At 39.0% G+C, this 21,452-nt stretch overlaps 2 protein-coding genes across 3 annotated transcripts in view; one reads left to right on the top strand and one right to left on the bottom strand.

Annotated features, from left to right (window-relative positions):
- The window catches only part of LOC126202971 (E3 ubiquitin-protein ligase FANCL), a 211,985-nt gene extending 194,171 nt beyond the window's left edge, over positions 1-17,814 (bottom strand). For both annotated transcript variants that reach the window (XR_007540208.1, XM_049937113.1), the window contains exons 1-2: positions 17,567-17,814; positions 6,744-6,863 (exon numbers count right to left, since the gene is read on the bottom strand). Coding sequence is in view for 1 of the 2 variants with exons in the window: in XM_049937113.1 (XP_049793070.1) it covers positions 6,744-6,863; positions 17,567-17,659 (213 nt within the window). In the remaining variant the exon portion in view is untranslated. The remainder of the gene's footprint in view (positions 1-6,743; positions 6,864-17,566) is intronic.
- Positions 17,815-17,913: 99 nt separating this feature from the next.
- The window catches only part of LOC126202973 (transcriptional repressor protein YY1-like), an 85,288-nt gene continuing 81,749 nt past the window's right edge, over positions 17,914-21,452 (top strand). Inside the window, exon 1 of the mRNA XM_049937114.1 lies at positions 17,914-18,397. Coding sequence (XP_049793071.1) covers positions 17,938-18,397 — 460 coding nt within the window. The 5' untranslated portion in view covers positions 17,914-17,937. The remainder of the gene's footprint in view (positions 18,398-21,452) is intronic.

The following is a 21,452-nucleotide window of genomic DNA, read 5'->3' on the forward strand; positions in this document are numbered from 1 at the left end:
GGGAGGGGTGATGCTATTAATAATTTTTTCTTCGTTTGTAGTAACTGTTTTAAGTAACATTTGATTTGCCTCTTTTATTGGGTTTTACAGACATCAGCAGCTTAATGCAGTGAAGGTCGGGTTTAATGAAGGTTTATCCTGGCACCCTGGACACAGAAGTAAAAATTAATGTCGTTGTAAGCATAATACAATTAAAGTACACAAGGTGTCGAAGAGCTTGCACACTAACGAGCATTCTGACTGTTCTGCACATTTGGAACTTCAGTTTTCTTTTTTGAAAAACTTTTCCTTTATTTGTAAGCACATTTTCTTTACACAATCGGGATGAGAAGCCAGTGGTATCCAATTACAGTACAGTGAAATTCGGCCAGAGTAGAAAATGAATAATTTGGAAATCTGGCCAAATCATGCAGATAATTCAACCCTGATGCATTCAATACATTTTTAGACTTTTTTTTCTTTTTTTAAATACAGATATTCATACTGTAGGTGCAACCACAATGGAGGGGTATCTGTTGAGAGGTCAGACAAACGTGTGGTTACTGTTACTGAAGAAGGGCTGCAGCCTTTTCAGTAGCTACAGGGGCAACAGTCTGGATGATTAACTGAGATCTGACCTTTTAATATAAACCAAAATTGCCTTGCTGGGCTGGTACTGCAAACGGCTGAAAGCAAGGGGCAACTACAGCTGTAATTTTTCCCAAGGGCATGCAGCTGTGCTGTATGGTTAGATGGTGATGGCATCCCCTTGGGTGAAATAATCTGGAGGTAAAATAGTCCCCCATCTGGGTCTACGGGTGGGGACTACTCAGGAGGGCATTGTCATCAGGAGAAACAAAACTTGTGTTCTATGGATCTGAGCGTGGACTGTCAGATCCTTAATCGGGCAGGTAGGTTAGAAAATTTGTAAAGAGAAATGGATAGGTTAAAGTTAGATATAGTGGAAATTAGTGAAGTTCGGTGGCAGGAGGATCAGAACTTCTGGTCAAGTGAATACAGGGTTATAAATACAAAATCATAAATGCAAAATCAGATAGGGGTAATGAAGGAGTAGGTTTAATAATGAGTAAAAAAAAAAAAAATAGGTATGCAGATAAGCTACTATTAACAGCATAGTGAACGCATTATTGTAGCCAAGACTGACACAAAGCTCACACCCACCATAGTAGTACAAGTTTATATGCCAACTAGCTTTGCAGAAGAGGAGGCGATTGAGGAAATGTATGATGAGATAAAAGAAATTATTCAGATAGTTAAGGTAGCCAAAAATTTAATAGTCATGGGGACTGAAATTTGATAGCAGGGAAAGGAAGAGAAGGAAAAGTAGTAGGTGGATATGGACGGGAGGAAAGGAATGAAAGAGGGAAGTTGCCTCGTAGAATTTTGCACAGAATATAATTTAATCATAGCTAACACTTAATTTAAGAATCATGAAAGAAGGTCGTATACATGGAAGAGACCTGGAGACACTGGAAGGTTTCAGATGGATTAGCCTATATAATGGTTAGAGATCTAGAAACTAGATTTTAAACTGTAAAACATTGCCAAGGGCAGATGTGGACTCTGACTACTATTTACTGGTTATGAACTGCTGATAAGCAAATTGCAAAAAAGGCGGGAATTTCAGGAGATGGGACCTAGACAAACTGAAAGAACCAAAGGTTGTAGAGGATTTCTGGGGGAGCATTAGGGAATGACTGACAAGAACAGGGGAAAGGAATATAGAAGAAGAATGGGTAGCTCTGAGAGATGAAACAGTGAAGGCAGCAGAGGATCAAGTAGGCAAAAAGACGAAGGCTAGTAGAAATCCTTGGGTAACACAAGAGATATTGAATTTAATTTATGAAAGAGGAACATATAAAAATACAATAAATCAAGCAGGCGAAAGGGAATACAAGTGTCTAAAAAGGAGATTGACAGGAAGTGCAAAATGGCTAAGCAGGAAAGGCTAGAGGACAAATGTAAGGACTTAGAAGCATATATCACTAAGTGTAAGATAGACACTGCCTACAGGAAATTAGAGAGATCTTTGGAGAAAAGAGAACCACCTGCATAAATATCAAGAGCTCAGATGGAAAACCAGTCCTAAGCAAAGAAGGGAATGCAGAAACATGGAAGGAGTATATAGAGGGTCATTACAAGGGAGACACACTTGAGGGTAATATTATGGAAATACAAGAGGACATAGAGGAAGATGAGAAGGGAGATATAATACTGCATGAAGAATTTGACAAAGCACTGAAAGACCTAACTTGAAACAAGGTACTGGGCACAGACAACATTCTGTTACAGCTACTGATAGCCTTGGGAGAGCCAGCAATGACAAAACTCTTCAATCTGGTGAGCAAAATGTACAAGACAGGTGAAATATCCTCAGACTTCAAGAAGAATATAACAATCCCAGTTCCAAAGAAAGCATGTGCCACCAGGTGTGAAAATAACTGAACTGTCAGTTTAATAATTCATGGCTGCAAAATGCTAACACAAATCATTTACAGGAGAATAGAAAAACTCATAGAAGCTGAGCTCGGGGAAGATCAGTTTGGGTTCTTAAGAAATGTAGGAAAACGTGAGGCAATACTGACCCTACGACTTATCTTAGAAAATATTAAGGAATGGCAAACCTATGTTGATAGCATTTGTAGACTTAGAGAAAGCTTTTGACCATGCTGACTGGAATACTCTCTTTCAAATTCTAAAGGTGGCAGGGGTAAAAGAAAGGGAGCAAAAGACTATTTACAATTTGTACAGAAACCAAAGGGCAGTTATAAGAGTCAAGGGGCACAAAAGGGAAGCAGTGGTTGAGAAGGGAGTAAGACAGGGTTGCAGTCTATCTCTGATGATGTTATTCAATGTGTATATTAAGCAAGCAGTAAAGGAAACAAAAGAAAAATTTGGAGTAGGGATTAAAGTCCAGGGAGAGGAAATAAAAACTTTAGAGGTTTGCCAATGGCACTGCAATTTTGGCAGAGACTGCAAAGGACTTGCAAGAGCAGTTGAACAGAATGGACAGTATCTTGAAAGGAGGATATAAGATGAACAACAAAAGCAAAACAAGGATAATGGAATGTAGTCAAAGTAAATCAGGCGATGCTGAGGGAATTAGATTAGGAAATGAGACACTTAAAGTAGTAAATGAGTTTTGCTATTTGGGACGCAAAACAACTGATGATGGTTAAAGCAGGGAGGATATAAAATGCAGACTGGCAATGGCAGGAAAAGCATTACTGAAGAAGAGAAATTTGTTAACATCGAGTATAGATTTAAGTGTCAGGAAATCCTTTCCGAAAGTATTTGTATGGAGTGGAGCCATGTATGGAAGTGAAACATGGAGGACAAATAGTTTAGACAAGAAGAGAACAGAAGCTTTTGAAATGTGGTGCTACAGAAGAATGAAGAAGATTAGATGGGTAGATCACATAATTAACGAGGAGGCACTGAATGGAATTGGGAAGAGGAGAAATTTGTGGTACAACCTGACCAAAAGAAGGGATCGTTTGGTACGACACATTCTGAGACATCAAGGGATCACCAATTTAGTACTGGAGGGAAGTGTGTGAGGTAAAAATCATAGAGGAAGACCAAGAGATGAATACAATAAACAGAATCTGAGGGATGTAGGTTGCAGTAGTTACTTGGAGATGATGGGCTTGCACAGGATAAAGTAGCATGGAGAGCTGATCAAACCAGTCTTTGGACTGTGGACCACAACAACGAAAACAAAACAAAGTGCAATGTGCCTAATGTGGAAATGGAATACAAATTTTAAGACTTAATTAATAATTTGTTGTATAACGTGGAAAAAAATGCTTATACAGTATTACTGTATTACAATATACCTTAGTTATTCACATCTGCATGAGGACAATACTCTTAACACGAAGACTGTACAGCCCTGACAATGCTGTTATGTTAAAGAGATGATTGTTGTTCCATTAAATGATGGTTTTAGCCAGCAAGGTCGAGCATTCCAAAGAAATGCACTACCTACACCATTTTCTGCCAGTTTCAGTTGACTTATATCACATTATGTGGTAACATGGTGTCAAACATAGTATGGATTGCTAATCTTAAGAAAAATATTAAGACAAGTGAGAAACAAAAACTCTCTGTGTGCAAAATAATGTTGCATTGCAAATGTGGTAAAACACAATTTTATGGAATGATGAGAAACAAGGATAAGATACAGGATGAATGGATGAAAAGGAATGGACAAATGAAAAGAAAGGCAAAGACGATTGGAACTGAAGAAATTGATGAGATAGTGTGGACATGGTTCATAAGTACGCAGGCAAAAAAGTTACCTTCGTCTGGACCCATGTTGCAGAGACAGCATCATCTCTCTGGCTGTTAAAGAGCTTGGGAATATGGAATTAAGATAACCACAGAGTGTCTGGACAGTTTCAAGGATAGACATAACATCGTGTGGAATGAAGTCTGTGGGGGAGCTAAAGATGTGCACAAAAGTGTGGTGGCAACAGAACAGAAGACAATACTGCGTAACATAATTGCGAATTATGACTCCAAAAGACATGTTCAAAGATGATGAAATGGGAATGTTTTATCATGCAATGCTTTCAAAGTCTCTAGCAGTTCAAGATGGAAGGTGCATCAACAACATAATGTCCAGAGAAACACTCACTATACTGCTGTGTGGAAACATGTTAGATGCAATGGAGAAGTCATTGGTTATTGGAAAGGCGAGAAAACCTGTTGTTTCAGGAACACAGCCATCAATAAGCATTCATCCACATGGCAAAGCAATAAAGAGGTGTGGATGGTGAGTGGTGTTATGGAAGAAAGGCTGGGCTTTTTCAGTGTTAATGAAAAAGTAAGGGGACGATGCAACCTGCCACTCGGAAGTCCAATTGTCAAATGTGAAATTGACTCAGTTCCCATCAGCCTCAAACAACCTGTGGACCGGGGGTGATTTATACAATCAAGTTCCATTACAGGCAATTATTGACACATACTCTTATTCAAAGTGTTGAAAAAGCTGAAAGTGCATTTGCTCTTGCACAATCAGTTTCTGTCCTGGATGCACTAAATTGGATTGGTTTAGCTGTTAGGGAAATAAAGCCTGAAATTGTAACCAAGTGCTTCAGCAAACGGGTTTGGTGGTGATGAGCAAAGACACTCCTGTACTAACTGAAGCTCAAGCAAATGCAGCAACAATTGCTGATTGAATTTTCTCATTTTGAGAGTACAGAAGGAGCAGTTTGTTTTACTGGCTAAAATACATTTAACAGCCTAGATCACATAAACTATTTCTTTATTTAAGACATTGGTTTTGACAGACTTTGCTATCATCTTCAGACCTGTAACAAAGTGCGTATACATGGAATGCGTCTCATAGCATGAGTTAACACGTAATATTTGAGATAAAAGTGTTAGTTTGGCATTACAAAAGCCAGAAGTGCTTGGCATTTTGCACAAGGTGCCTTACATTTTTAAATATTTTAGTTGCGACAAACCTTTTATCATGTGCTGATTTTTACCCACGACAACTTGCTGTGGTGCTCAACATAAAATGAACACGTTTCACAACAAAAAGATTTTTAAGGTATGTAAATGTACATTTCCACTTCTGGATTTTCTAATGCCAAACTAAAACTTTTATCTCAAATATTACATCTTAACTCATGTTATGAGGCATATTCCATGTATATGCACATAGTTACTGACCTGAAGATGACAGAAAAGTCTGTCGAAACCAGTTGTCTTAAATAAAGAAATATTTTATGTGATCTAGGATGTTGAATGTTTTTTAGCAAGCAAGCTGAATTAAGTCAAATGCATTTCATGTAGTCTGTGTCAACTCACACCACTTTTACTTTGACAACATCTCTAAAAGAAATCCGCAACACAGAAGATGATGGTGAGAAAAAGGAAGAAGAAAAGGGACAAATTGATGTCCCTTGAATAAGTAATATGCCTGAAGATACCAGTGGGTGCATAAATGGTGTTATGCTAATTGCAGCACGTACAAATTCTCTCAATCTGTTGGAACTATTGTATGGAGCAACAAATTGCAAAGAAAAAATAATTTTGAAAAGGAAATTTAAACAGGTTTCTCTCCTCAATATGTGTTAAACTTGTTCAAATGGCTCTAAGCACTATGGGACTTAACATCTGAGGCCATCGGACCCCTAGACTTAGAACTACTTAAATCTAACTAACCTAATGACATCACACACATCCATGCCCGAGGCAGCATTCGAACCTGCGACCGTAGCAGCAGCGTGGTTCCAGACTGAAGCGCCTACAACCGCTCGGCCACAGTGGCTGGCTGAAAACTTGTCCAATATGGAAAATATTTTAACTAGATTCCATTTTGAGCAAATTTTACTTTATTGGACTGTTAACAGAGTTCGGAATTGTTAGTGGCTCCATCTTGGGCTGCCTATGTTTATTATGTCATATCTCTTAAGAGTCCCCACAAACAGCCAATCACATTTGTACTACCCATACAGAGAATATGCTTCACTATCACTCATTCTTACAATTACTACTGCAAATGTTTCCTTAGAGAGAGAGAGAGAGAGAGAGAGAGAGAGAGAGAGAGAGAGAGAGAGAGAGAGAGATGGAGGTGGGGCCTTGTTCATTGCACAAGCCTCATAGTGTTTGTTGCAGAGTGGAGCTAAATTGTTTTCTCATAAGAACAAAAACTAATGATACTCTACAATATTGGGAATCTATTGGTTATCTGATTGACAAGCAATAATAACAATTCATTTTTATACCTGTGTTATTGCGTTCTCCTTTCCATGCAGAAGGGCACTTATATCCCATGAACATTCCAGATGCATATCTTTCAGTGCTGGATAATGTGGGACATTGAGTGATATTCTGAATTCAGCACCCTGTAATGAAAGAACACAGTCTACCATTTAAAAGATGCACTTCAGATGTTTCCTACTTTCAAACACACACACACACACACACACACACACACACACACACAAAACCCTAAGCACAATTAAGAAAGCATTTTGCTAGCGGATTGGTGCTAGACTAGTGTGGCTACTCAAACGAGTACATAAATTAAATGCTAAAGCTTTTTCTTTGTTCATTCAACACATGTTTTACTTCAAGACAAATTTGACTGTCACACATTATATAATTCACTTGGAGTGATTATTTCTTGTGGATTCTTATGGGTCAGTTTTATTTTGTGTCTGTAATTGAAATGCCTGTCCTGTCAGATGGGCAGTAGCCGGTGGTGGCTATCTGGAAAGATGTGTGTTTTGCACCCTATAGATTGTAACTCATCAATACACTTGAACCAGGAAAGAGGTTCAGACAGTGACTTTCAGATGCTGCATTGATAACAGGAATGAACAACATACCAACTGCAAGGATCAACTGACTTCTTAATTTATATCCCTATATGCTGCGCGTCATCTACCACAATGTAGCGTTTATAGTTGCTGATACGACATGAAGCTCATCAGTTTTGATTCCTGCCTTCTGCAATTATTTATGAGTTAATGTTTCTGATTTCTGTACAGTTCTGGAACTTACTTACTTTTTTTTTTTTTTTATTTTACACATCTAGTTCCACAGGACCAAATTGAGAAGCAAATCTCCAAGGTCACAGCATGTGTCAGTACATGAAATTACACCGTAAAAGTAATAACAGACAAAACAGAATGTTTATGAACCCAAAAAAAGACAAGCCATAAGTTTATGTAAATGCAGTCAACAATATAACACAGGAATCAGCTCAACTTTTCACGGAACTTCTCGGCAGAATAGAAGGAGTGACCCATGAGGACACTCTTCAGTTTCAACCTGAAAGCACATGGATTACTGACAAGATTTTTGAATTCTTGTGGCAGTTTACTGAAAATGGATGCAACAATATGCTGCACACATTTTTATTATTGATAAGAGATGAAACTGATCCCCCATGGTACACAAAACAGGTCCGAACACTGTTGCAGAGGCAACGGAAAAAGCATGCGATATCCCGAAGATTGGCTAAAATTTACAGACGCGCAAAATTTGGCACGGACTTCAATTCGAGATGCCCTTAATAGGTTCCACAACGAAACATTGTCTCGAAATTTGGTAGAAAATCAGAAGAAATTCTGGTCATATGTAAAGTACACAGGCGGCAAGACGCAGTTAATACCTTCGCTGCGCAGTGCCAATGGTACTGTTACCGACAACTGTGAGGCTAAAGCGGAGTTATTGAACGCAGTTTTCCGAAATTCCTTCACCAGGGAAGACGAATGGAATATTCCAGAATTTGAAACACGAATAGCTGCTAGCATGAGTTTCTTAGAAGTAGATACAATAGGGGTTGCGAAACCATGGGTTTGTAAGAGTTGTTACTGGAATTAAAGTCTAGTTGCCTCCCTTAGCAATAGCTCTGTGGAATGCTGGATCTTGTCTGACTGCACCATAAGCTTCGGTGTGATCTTCTGCCATTCCAACTAGGTGTCTCAGTTCTGCATGGAAACCTGTATTCTCCATTACGCCAGTAACTGGGCACTTTACAGTCTGCTTCTGATCTCCCGTAGAATTGTGGATTTAAGGGCATTACATAGAATTTAATAATTCGGCAATATTCTGTCATTATACTTTAAAGACTAGTATGCAAGCAGTGGTATTTAACCTTTCAACGTACCACAATTTGGCCATTTACACAGTGTTAATTTCTCACTTCACAATGGAACAATTCAGTTCATTTTGCTAAGAACCCATTATTAAACTTCCTTTTTGAGTTATGTTCTGTTTGATAGATGTATTCAGTACAAAAAGTGGTCACTGGAGTGCAACCTCACCACTATGCAGTGTTATGCCTAGTTACAGACTATGCACTTTCAGAGAATGCATAATGAATCATGTTCATAATGAGTTATAAGCATATATCACATGCATAATGAATTATGTTCATAATGAGTTACAAGCATATATCACATGCATAATGAATTACACCAACTTCTAGATACTGCCTCAAAAATTAACTACTGCCAATTGGCTATATGAAATTCAGTTCATTTTGCTAAGAACCCATTATTAAACTTCCTTTTTGAGTTATGTTCTGTTTGATAGATGTATTCAGTACAAAAAGTGGTCACTGGAGTGCAACCTCACCACTATGCAGTGTTATGCCTAGTTACAGAATACGCACTTTCAGAGAAATCACATAGATCCAAATAACTTGTGCATGTTAAGCTATGTATCAATTTGAGAAGGTACTTTGTTGAAGGAGCACTGTTACCTTTTGTTCTGAAGTTTCAAAGATCTCAGACAGAGCATTTCCTGCTCAAAATAGGACATTTACAAGTACCGTCAACTGATCTCAGGAAACAAGGACAATGTTCCCACGTTGTGGGAGTCTGTCTGTACTTGTCACATGCTGCTAAACCCTTACATGCGCTGCCCATGTTATATGACTAAAATGCTGGTCCATTTGATAGGCAACAGCAGAACGACATAAAAGACCACACAGCAAGGCAAATGAAAACTGCCATGATTAATTCCATTATAACTGTTGCATTAAGCGTCAAAAGAAATGTTGGCTTTTTTATAAAATGACCATGAACTTTTCTCAATATATTCATGACATCTTTACTAACAGCCTTCCATTCTTGCTAAGTTCTTTATTCTTTACATCCTTGGTGTCAACAGTAACACTGTCATTTGCTTCAATTGGTTTGAGAAATACCCACTAGAATTAAAAAGTAGGGTCACCAGCCAGGAAGTAATGGTCTCTATTATTTTTGTCTTCCCACTTTTCTAAGCACTCTTCTCACTCCATAAAAGATTTTTGCACACGAAAAGGCAAAGCTTCCACATTAAAAACACTGTTCTCATAAAAAAAATGTGTGTTTTGTCTTCAATATTATGCACTGCTTTAAGCATATTATCAACAAGGGGCATACATCTTAAGATTGTTTGCTGAGTGTCAGTACCACCTAATGGTTGAACAGTTTTTTTATATAATCAGTAGGTGCCATATTGGAAAGACAAAACACTACAAAAATAGACTGACTCAGACAACGCCCCAAATGTGCATACATTTATACGCTCCTCCAGAGGTAGCACAGTGAAGCTGAACTCCGCACCCTATGTGAGTGATGGAAGTGGGGCTTAAAACAGGGTACAAATTAGCCAGATTACTCATCCTGTGTTTGATAGTGAGAGCACTTAGTGACTTCCAACACAACATAACGTCAAATCTTTTCTAAACTTTTTCTCACTTGCATGCTTAATGTCAAATATTTAACACATTTGCTAATTTCTAAAGTAATCAGACGTCTACGGCTGCTTCAAACATTTGAGTTTGATTCTTAAAGAGTCAGGGATTTATTCGTTTCCAAGCTAAGAGTAATGTCAAACTTTATCTGCCGTAAGATTTAACAGCAAGGAAGTTATTGCACTGCATAACTAATTTTCCATACAATAATGACTTACACCAATTTTAAACAGCCATTCCCTGATGCATGTATGCAAACCACATACCCTTGCCCAGTTGACGTACCTACAAGGAGCTAATACCCACATCATACTAGCGCATTACATAAAATTTGTCTTGCCGAACAACAAAAATATTTATTAAGATATGCTAAAATACCTACTAACCATACCCCATCACCATACTATTGAACAGATATAAATCTGTCGTGATACTTCCCTGCCTCAAGTTTCGCAATTAGACACTCTTCTGATATCAAAATATATGCATAATCTTTCAACATAGTGCACAAAAATGTCAGAACCCCATAAGCAAAATCTTTCATGACATTGTCTGTTGCATAGGCAACAGCGACAATACTCAAATAATTTTGCATTTAAACATCACTCACTCACTCACTGAAGGAGAAGAAATGCTTACATACGACACCAATTTACGGCTGCTGATGAAGCTGCCAAGTCAACATACACAATTTCTGTGCCCACTCCTACTCTCAACCACCTTCCTCAAGGTTCACATTCCAGCAATAGACATAGATGCTAGACTTGTCCCATACATCCTCCCACTACCACTTATTCCAGTCCTGTCATAAGCATCTCCTACCTCATCAAAGACAGCGCCACCTGTGAAAGCAGGCAGCCATGGTGTATACTACAACTTGGCTGAAATCACTATGCGGTATTTTATGTGGACATGGCCACTAACAAGCTGTCTCTCTGGATGAATGGACACTGCCAAACTGTGGTCAAGAAACAGAGGGATCACACAGTAGCTGAAAACGCTGCCCAACAAGATGTGCTTCACTTTAACGACTGCTTCACAGTCTGCGCTATCATGATTCTTCTCACCAAAACATACAACACATCCTTCGACCCCTCCACCCGCTCCCCTTCCAAGTCTTTGCCAGTCACTGTTCCCATATGCATCCATCCCCTTCCCTGCTCTTAATCCAGTCTTACTCACACCTTCTGTCACCCCAGTACACATTCTCTCCTCTCATTTACCCCCATCCTCCCAGGCCCACTCCAGTTTCTCTCACACTTTGTGCCCCTAGTGAACCTGCGTAGTCCTTTCCAATCCCCTGCTTCTGTCCTCATCCACTTCAACCCCCACCCCTCCCAGTACAGCTTTCTGATGCTGCACCTACAAAGCAGCACACCATCCTGCCCCTAATATGTCCATGAACACTCCCACAGACAGCACTATAGCATCTTCTCCATCAGCACCCCAGCTGCTCACTGCAACCAAGCCATAGCATCTGCAGATGACAGGATTGTGCCTGTGCGAATGTGTGTGTTTTCTGTATCTGAAGGAGGACTATATCAAATAGCTTACTCTATTTTAAACATCCGTGTCTGCTGCTCAACACCACTGCATTGTACCAGTTCATCCTATTTTATATTATTGTTATTGTCTTTCAGATTTTTCATTGTTTCATTATTATTTTGATTTCCCTTGACAGCAGGCCAAGAAGGCTAACCATTAACTGATTGAATGTAGTAGCTTTATTCACCCATGTATCAGTTTTACAAGGATATTGGACATGTTGCAGTATTAAAGTTGAACAAAAATCTAATTCATATATGAGGTACGACAATAAAGTAATGAGACTGACGTGGAAAAAATGTTGCTTACCATTTTAGTCAAGTTTAGTGTTGTCTCCTTCAAAGTAGTTTCCTTATGACTGCACACACTTGTTCCAGCGCTTCTACCATTGATGGTAACATTTCTGGAACTCATTTTCTGTAATATTCTCCAAGACTCTCGTCACAGATTTTTGGACATCTTGTGTTGTTTGAAAATGGTGTCCCTTGACCACCGTTTTGACTCTTGGAAATAGAAAAAAGTCGCATGGAGTGATATCTGGTGAATAAGGTGGCTGTAGTAGTACTGAAATTTGTTTTGAGGTTAAAAATTGCTGTACTGACAGAGCAATATGGGATGGCGCATTATCGTGACGCAGAATCAAAATCTTTCTCATACCAGGATCTTCAGTTATTATCACACGAACCGTTTCTCAATTGAGCTTCAGTTCTTCTGCAATCATTTTCACGGATAATCTTCGATCAGATCGTACGAGTTCATGCACCCTGGCCACATTGACACCCGTCCGTGAGATTGATGGTTGTCCACTGCAGTCTTCATCTTCAACATTCGTTCTGTCTTCACTAAACATTTTATGCCAACGAAAAACTTGAGCTCTTGACATAACCTCCTCTCCAAAAGCCTTTTGAAGCTTACTGTAAGTTGTTGTCGCGTTTTCACACAATTTAACGCAAAAAGAAATGGCATACCATTGCGCAATATTATGCGGTTCCATTTCCGTGACAAGAGACACAAACACATGTTAACTTATTACAGCACAACTCACGACTGAGCAGTTGCATCAATGTGCCACTTGGACTAGAAGCAGCTTATAGACCAAGGTCAAAGATATTGTGCCTACGCAAGCCTGCAGGGTTGACACATCTTGCAAAGAAAATCAGTGTCATTACTTTACTGTCACACCTCGTATATAAGCAGTTACGCAAGTACTGATGATCTAGTTTGACAACATAATCAGCCATGACCTCACAGTAGGAACTATTCTGACATTTGTCAGATATAATTCATGGAAACCAAAGAAAACCCAAATTAGAATGGCTACATGGAGATTAGAGCCTCTATTCTACCAAATGCAATACCAGTTTATTTACAACAGTGTGTGGTGGAACTGGATAGTAAGTGATAGGAAGCCAGCAGTTCACTACCCTTGGCAGGGTAGCAGTGGAGTGGCGTGTAGTTGTCTGGTTGCAGCACAATTTATCATGGAAACATCATTGATAAAACATCCCAGTGATGCTTGGTGATGGTAATGCCTCTCCCCAGGGAGCGTGCTGTAGAGCGGTGTGTGCAGAGGTAAGTAAGTGGCCTGCAGTATCTGGCAACTTGCAGTATCACATCGCCAGAGAAAAAAATGATGTCAGCAACTCAGCGTGTGCACTGAAGCAAGGAGCACGCTGCAGTCTGGACTGCGGGTGCAATGACTGGACACAGTTTCACAACTCGGGCCAGGACATGCCAGAATGCAAGGAACCCCACCATGGACCCCGTATGAGAAGAAAGCTCCCAGAAGTAATGCCTGTGCTTGCAAGCTGAGGCGGACAGCAACAGTATGTCCGCACAAGTGAGGATGGTTGATTGGTTGCTTGGTCCTGGTCTTGAGCAGTAGCCCTCCAGTGTAGGAAGCTGGCAGTGAGTGGAAGTAAGTTCAGGGGTGTCCCACTGACAGGAAGACGCTAAGACCACAACACTGGACTCAGATCCAACAACAAGCCTGCAGCTCTGAAGCTATAGATGGCCAAATCTCATTGTGCCAGCTTGTAGATTCATGTCAACTTGTATACCTGCTTAGACATCCCTTCTAAGTTGCAGCTGTCAGACAGCATCCATTGGTATAAAAATGAGGGGTATTTATATGGGTTTGGTGCATACCTGTTTTGCCGAGGTACTGATTACCATCATGTACGTCCCAACACAGCCCATAGCTTGGACATGAAGAAATTAGTTTTCGATATTGCTGTGACTCTGCTTTTCTGCATCCTCAATGATATACAGGGTGTCCCATTTGTCTTGACCACCCTAAATAAATGTTTGTCCAGATGCAAATTACTAAATGGTTAAAGCAAATGTTCTTTAGCCATCAGGGGACATCAATCAGCATGATTGCCTTCATTGTAGCTTTGTTTTTCACAAAGATATGAACAGTGATATGACTTTTTTAAATGGTACCCTGTATTTTTTTTTCGGTAATTCATTTCCTCTCCAAAAGACCTATTCAGAAATGTATCACAGTGCACCATTCACTGAAAAGCAATGTTATTAATTACATAACACTACATTGACTTTGAGCCTGGGATCACAAACTCTTCCACTTGCTGGAGTTGTCAGAAAACAAATGAAAACCAAGTAAAAACATAACACAAAATTGACGTCGACTCTCCTGTACCATTTCCCAGGAGTAGAACGTCCAAAGGTGCTCAAAGCGGTGACCCTGGATACCAATACACCGAAGCACTCATCGAATGAAAGAATAATTGACTGCTTCCAGTGTAGCCTGCTGAAGAGAATTACAAGCAAGCACGATATGTTCCTGCATCTTCTCTGGAGTTGTTGGAATATCGCGATAGACAACGTCTTTAATGCATACCCAAACATAAAAGTCCAGAGGATTTCAATCAGGAGACCTGGCAGGTGAAGTAACTGTTCCTCCTTGACCAATCCATCTGGCAGGATACCTTTGGTTCAGAACACGACATGCACGAAAGGCATTATGTGCTGGACATGCATCGTGTTGATACCATATAAGCATCCTGTTTCTTAGCCGCACTTCATCCAGAAGAGGAGGAATAATTCGTGTGAGGAAGTTGGCATACGCTGTGCCATTTCGACTACCACTGATGAAATAAGGGCCAATAATTGTAGTGCCAAGTATCCCACGCCAGATGTTAACTCCCCAATGACGCTGATGTTCCATTGTTGTCGTTGGACCAATAATGCATGTTCCTTGTATTTACCTGTCCTGTGAATGAGAAGGAACTTTCATTGGTAAATACAACATTGGGTAAGAAGTTCTGGTTGGCAATGATTTGCTGCTGTGTCCACTGATAGAACTGTACATGATTCTGGAAATCATTTCCATGCAATTCTTGATGTAGGTGTACATTGTAAGTATGGAAACGATGACATGTAAGAATACGATGTAGGCTACACTGGTTTCAGGAATGCCAATCTCATGTTCAAGCTGTTGTGTGCTCACAAGTGGATTCATAGCAACGGAAGTGTGAACAGTAACTTTGGCAGCTTTGCCTGTGCGAGTGCTATGACGATTGCGGATTGCAGGGTCGTTGTGGGTTGAAACTTCCCGTTTCCTGAATCATCACAACAAGACGAGAAAACATCTGTTGGGAGGGTAGGTTCTTGTCAGGATATTGTTCTCTGTACAGTTCAGCTGCCTGCATAGCATTTTGCCTACTTTCAACAACAGCAATAAAAGAAACATTATATCGATGCACTTTGTAGGAAGACCAGCCTTTCCTGTATGCCTACTCTATGCAGTAGTAATTAAAAGGACTAAACTACTGTACTAAATGTACCTGTACATAAGAAAACAGTATTGCGATTACTGTTCTGCTAATTTACATTCCCCATAGATGAGTAGCATTTCTACCTTCTCTTCGTTGGTGTACATTCTACTCACACAACTCTTCATCTGATGATGGTTGAAGGAATGATAGGTGTGCATTCTACTTATGTTTACATTTGTCCTCTGTCAACGTCAGCACGTGGATGTGTTCCATTACCCTGAGTACCTGCACTAAGCACGGGAGCGTCAACGTCAATGTTGTGTTATGTAATTAATAATGTTGTGTTTCAGTGAATGGTACACTCTAATACATTTTTGGGGTCGACAGAAGCGTCCGATCCCACGCGTCGGCTTTGACCCGTGACGTAAGGGTGTTGTCGAGTGTGACGTCATGACGGCGCGGAGCTTGGTTTGAGTGTGGCTGTCTCCAGTTCTGTTTTATCTTACTTTATTTACTTTTCTGATCTGTTCGTTCTATCTAGTGAGATTCTTTTTTTTAAATTTAAAAACACTTATTACTTATTTTAATTATCTGTTTCCTCCAATTTCTGTTTTAGTTTATTATATCCATCTTTCTGATCAGTTCGTTCTATCCCATGAGATTTTTTTTTTAAAAAGACAAAAAACACTAATCAGCTACTGAAGCATCTTTATCTTCTATGGGTTGCAGGGGTTACAACCCCTGGGGAGGTGGGTGGGTATTCATGCATGGCTGTCTTCACTTACACGTTGTAGCTACGCAAGGCGTCTAAATTTGTTTATATTTAGTTTGCCCCCCACCCAAAACACCCCATTTCCCGCGCTTGTCCCGTTAGTGTCATTAGGCTTCTTGTGGAAAGTGTGTGTGTGTTTGTTTTTGTTTCCGCCATATTTGTGACGTCATGGGTCAAAGCAGACGGGCGGGATCGGATGCTTCCGTATTTCCCATTTTTGAATAGGTCTTTCGGAGAGGAATGAGAAATACAGTGTGCAATTTAAAAAAGTCATTCTGCTGTTCGTATCTTTGTAAAAAAAAAACAAAGCTACAGAGAAGACAAACATGCTGATTGATGTCCCCCTGATGGCTAAAGAACATTTTGTAATTTGCATCTGGACAAACAGTTATTTAGAGTGGCCAAAATAAATGGGACACCCTGTGTAACAGCTCTAGTCTCTCAGCTGGCCCATAAATGTAGTTATTACCCAGTGTTGTTGTCAGTTCTTGTTGTATTGGCAGGTGCCCATGATGTAACAGCATCTGGTCAGCCCCACTCTCACGTGCTTGCCCAGCCTCTTGCATTGGCTGCGGCAGTGTCACTACTTTATTCAGCCACGCCAAAAGATAGTGTATATAATTGTTTTGTTGACTACAGTTACTTAGTGGACACGCCTTCCCACTGAATTCGCAAGCTAGAGCTACACTGTTCACTCATGTGAAGCGCCAATAACTGTGCACACAATCAGCTGACAACAAGACCAGGGCAGTGATATTTATTTTACATTTTGGATACTGCAACTTCCCATTTGTGTACTTGAAAAATTGAATAATATCCCTCCAGTTCAAGCGTGAAGTCAGTTGGTTTTTCTTTGGTTAAAACTGCAGCATATTTAAGAACTGATGATTCAAAGTGTTGATTACATGTTCTGATACCTGTCATTGGTAATTTTCTGTTATAAGAGAATCACCCAGCTTCTTTATGAAACCGTCCAATTTAGTGCTCAATAAGTGTCTCACTCAGTCGTTCTAGAGTAGAAATTATGTTTGTAAACGAAGCCATAAATGTATTTTGTCATTACAACTTTAAGCAAGATAAATGGAGGTAAACACATTCAGACGCCAGTCTGAATGATCATGTTCATATTTCACGTCAAAAAATCATTCAGTGCGTATTTATACATTTTTAGTGAAATATATAAACAAAGGATGAACATGACATTTCATGCTGTATATTATTTAGCCAGAAAAAATGTATAATAAGAAGTACCGCTACATAAATTTACTCCCAAGAGACTTTGATGCTTTCTTCACTTACCTTAACACATATAAACCCATCGTAAAACGTAAATTCTCTATTGTGGGGTACCAGCAGCGGAAAGTTTTTGAGAATTAATAGTTGATCATCCATTACATGTATTTGTTACCCACAACGTTCCTGCTGCTTGTTGATGGAAAATGAATTTTTGCCTTGCACTACTTAGAGGAACAGCTATTTTCTTCTTTGGGTATCACAGATCATGCTACCCAGAATGTAAATATATTTTAAATTACACGCACCCTACAACAAATGCCACTCGCGACTTGCTTAGTTGTTGAAGCACTCGCTAGGTGGAAGGCAATGGTATGTCACGTGACTTTATCCTTATGTCGTAGGAGCAGAAAAGTTCATCCATTTTGGATTCGAACATGGCGTCGTCTGATATAATAACAGAGGTAGAAATACATCCTGATATACAGGAAGTGGAAATAGAAACAATTCCTGTGGAAATACCGTGTGAAACTGTAGAAACTACAATAGAAAGTGTTGATGGACAGCCTATGATAGCGTTGCAGCCGCTCCCTGAACCTGGACGTGAGGAAGTGATACTTCAAACACAAGAAGAAATTGTAGGCAGTGGCGATCCATTATCTGTTTACGACCAGATTCCTGTTCCTTCGGAAGGTGATATATACGTCGAGTCTAGTCCAGGACCGTCAAGAAGAGGATCTCGAAAGGGAAAAAGAGGTGTGAAGTTACGAGGAAATGAACACATCATTGGTGAAATATCGGAGACAAAGTCCCGCAAGTGGGAACAAAAACAAGTTCAAATTAAGACATTGGAAGGAGAATTTTCCGTGACAATGTGGGCTTCGGGCACCGACGACGGTAAGTTACAGCTGTAGACTGCGCTTGGTATTGTAAGAGAAGTTCCTTTCATTGTATCGTAATAATATTGCACTTTGTTCAAATTTGGAAGAATTGATGATGCTAACGTCATCATCTTAGCTCGGGGAGTGGCGATCGATACTGAAGTTCCAGCTGTTGTGTCTGTATAAGATCCTAATGAAATGGTGATTTCTGTCAGAAATGTAAACAATCTTTATTTTGTTTGTTTTGATACTTTGCCGGCCATGAATGAAGTAAGGGCGCAGCCATATTTTACAAATGGCTTCTTTTGTGGTATGGCGGATGGTAGCCATTTTCGTGAACAGTAGCTGTATCGTGCTTATAGGCACACTGGGTGATATTGTCATGTCAATATCTACTATTAAAATTATATTCTGCGAACAGTGGGAAACGTTGATAGTTTTGTAAACATCTCAAAGACATTTTCAACGTTGTTGAAAGCCCAGATATCGTAAAATTTGAAATCGATTTTGGCGCTAGTGTCACTAGAAAAAGTTCGTTATTACCGTACATTATTGAATACGTACAATTTTTAATCGTGTTCATCGTTTGAACAATTGCCGTTGCATAGTTTAGAATTATTATACCAACAGTTTGTTTTCATCCAGCTTACTGAAATGAGAGTAATTCGAAGCTCGCCTGCCATAAGCTTAAGCCTTTGTAATATTTTGACAGTAGAGTGCGGTGGTGTTAGAAAGCTGATATAAAATCGTGTCTTTGCTATTAGATCACAGATTGTAGTTTTTTTAGAAAAGAATATTGCCCAAAATTTTTTACCTGCTTATAATTGGTACGAACTACAGTTTATCAGTTGTAGTTGGATCGGCGAGAAAACATCTCGATTCTTGACCAAATGTAATAGTTCCTTATGCCGGCACTATTCTCGAATTGGAATGTAGCAACTGATATAAAGAACAACCTCACTATACACCCACAACTCTTGTGTTGGAGTTGCAGACTGTGATTATGAGAGGCTGCGTGTGACCAGGCTTTGAATTTTCATTTCGGATGATGTATCGGATAACGAATTAATAAAGAATTTGTAGTTACGATAGCGCAAGCTTATGTATAATAGCGGAATATGTAACCTCGCATTGTTATGAACTTAGCCGAATTATTTTTGTATTGCATAAAAGTTAAGGATTCAAAGGAGGCGACGGTTTGCATACTACTCATGTATATTTACCTCAAGACAAGAAAAATTTAAGTTCAGCTTAGCTGGGCGTGACTTTCAGACAAAAAAATGTTGATTTTGCCATAGACTAAGTCTGACAACTATTGTTTCTTTTAATACTTTCTTTGTATGATATCCTCGCATTACTAACTATGCGGTTTATTTATAAGGCAGTTATGAATACCAATTTTGGTAAGCGCAACAAATTGTATAATGCTGAAACACTAATTGCTGTAGTATATTAATTGGACGATTCTGAAACTATGAGCATTAAAAGATAAACAAACTTTCAAAACAGGCACAGTATTTTTCAGTCACTATTGTTCCTAACTTTAAAAATCTCGTTCTCATAATTATTAACGTTACAATAATATTGTTTAACCTATTGAATGAAAACTGTATTAACAAAAATTCAGAGGTTGGAATTACTTTTAGTAACCATTTTTTAAAATTTCGTGGAGGAAATAGTATCCAGATCTTCATTAGGAAAGGCGAAGCTATACGTGGAAGAGGCAATTCCTATGCATTTTGATGATATTGATGTTCTACCCACTTCCCCTTCTGAAGTTAGGAAAAATAATAAACATACTCAGAAGCAAAAGGTCGCATGAAACTGATTGCATTTGCATCAAAGAACTGTAAGCTTGTTTCCAACAGATAAGTAGCATTCTCAGCCACATATGTAACAGTTCACCAATACAGGTCATTTTTCTCTAGATTGAAATACACTATTGTTAAACCATTGCATAAGAAGGGAAATAGGTCCGGTGCCAACAACTACCACCCAATCTCACTTCTGACAGCTTTGTCCAAAAATCTTGAAAAAGTAGTGTATTAAAGAGTAGCTTCACAAATTTGTGAAAATAAAGTGCTAAAAAAATGTCAATTTGGTTTCCAGAGAGGCTTTTCAAGATCAAATATTAAATGTTCTGAATAACTGAACATTACCAATTGGGGTTTTCTGTGATCCCTCAACATCTCTTGATTGTGTGAGTTGTGGAATTCTTCTAACTAAGCTAAGTATTGTGGCAAGAGTGAGACAGTGCACAAATGATTTAATTTGTATTTAACTGGAAATAGAAATCAACAGTTCAGAAAACGTGCAAAAATAAGCAGATTCCTTAGACTGGGGAGTTGCCAAGAATGAGATCCCACAAAATTCACCCTTGGGTCTCTTATTGTAATTAATATGTATTAATGACTTCCCACTCCATATTCATGAAGATACGAAGCTAGAAGTTCTTTTTGCTGATAGCACAGGTGTAGTAATCACACTCAGCAAACAAGAATTAGCTGAGGTAATGTCCTTAAGAAATTATTAAGTGGTTTTCAGCAACTGGACTCTCGTTAAATTCTGATAAAACACCATATATACAGTTCAGTCTAGTAAATGGCACAACACAATTACTAAATATGGAGTTTGAACAGAAGTCTGTAGCTAAGGCAGAATATTCCAAATTTTTGGGTGTCTGTGTTGATGAGACATTGAATTGGAAGAAACACATTGGTGACCTGCTAAAATGTTTTGAGTTGAGCTACTTGTGCTATTAGGTTTACTGCAAATTTTGGTAATAAACATATAAGTAAATTAGCTTACTGTGCCTATTTTCATTCACTGCTTTCATATTGCATCATATTTAGGGGTAATTCATCACCACAGAGAAAAATATTCTTTGCACTTTTGTGTGTAATCAGAATTACAGTTAGAGCCCAGCCAATATCATCTTGCAGACATTTATTTAAGGGAAAAAATATATATGCCGCCACAGAAAACTGTGGTCAAGAGTCTTGACAGATAGCCAACCAACATTTAAAAACAAATTAAAAGAATTTATAAATGACAATTCCTTTTACTCATTA

Source organism: Schistocerca nitens, chromosome 9, assembly GCF_023898315.1.
Source record: "Schistocerca nitens isolate TAMUIC-IGC-003100 chromosome 9, iqSchNite1.1, whole genome shotgun sequence".
Classification (NCBI taxonomy): Eukaryota; Metazoa; Arthropoda; class Insecta; order Orthoptera; family Acrididae; genus Schistocerca; species Schistocerca nitens.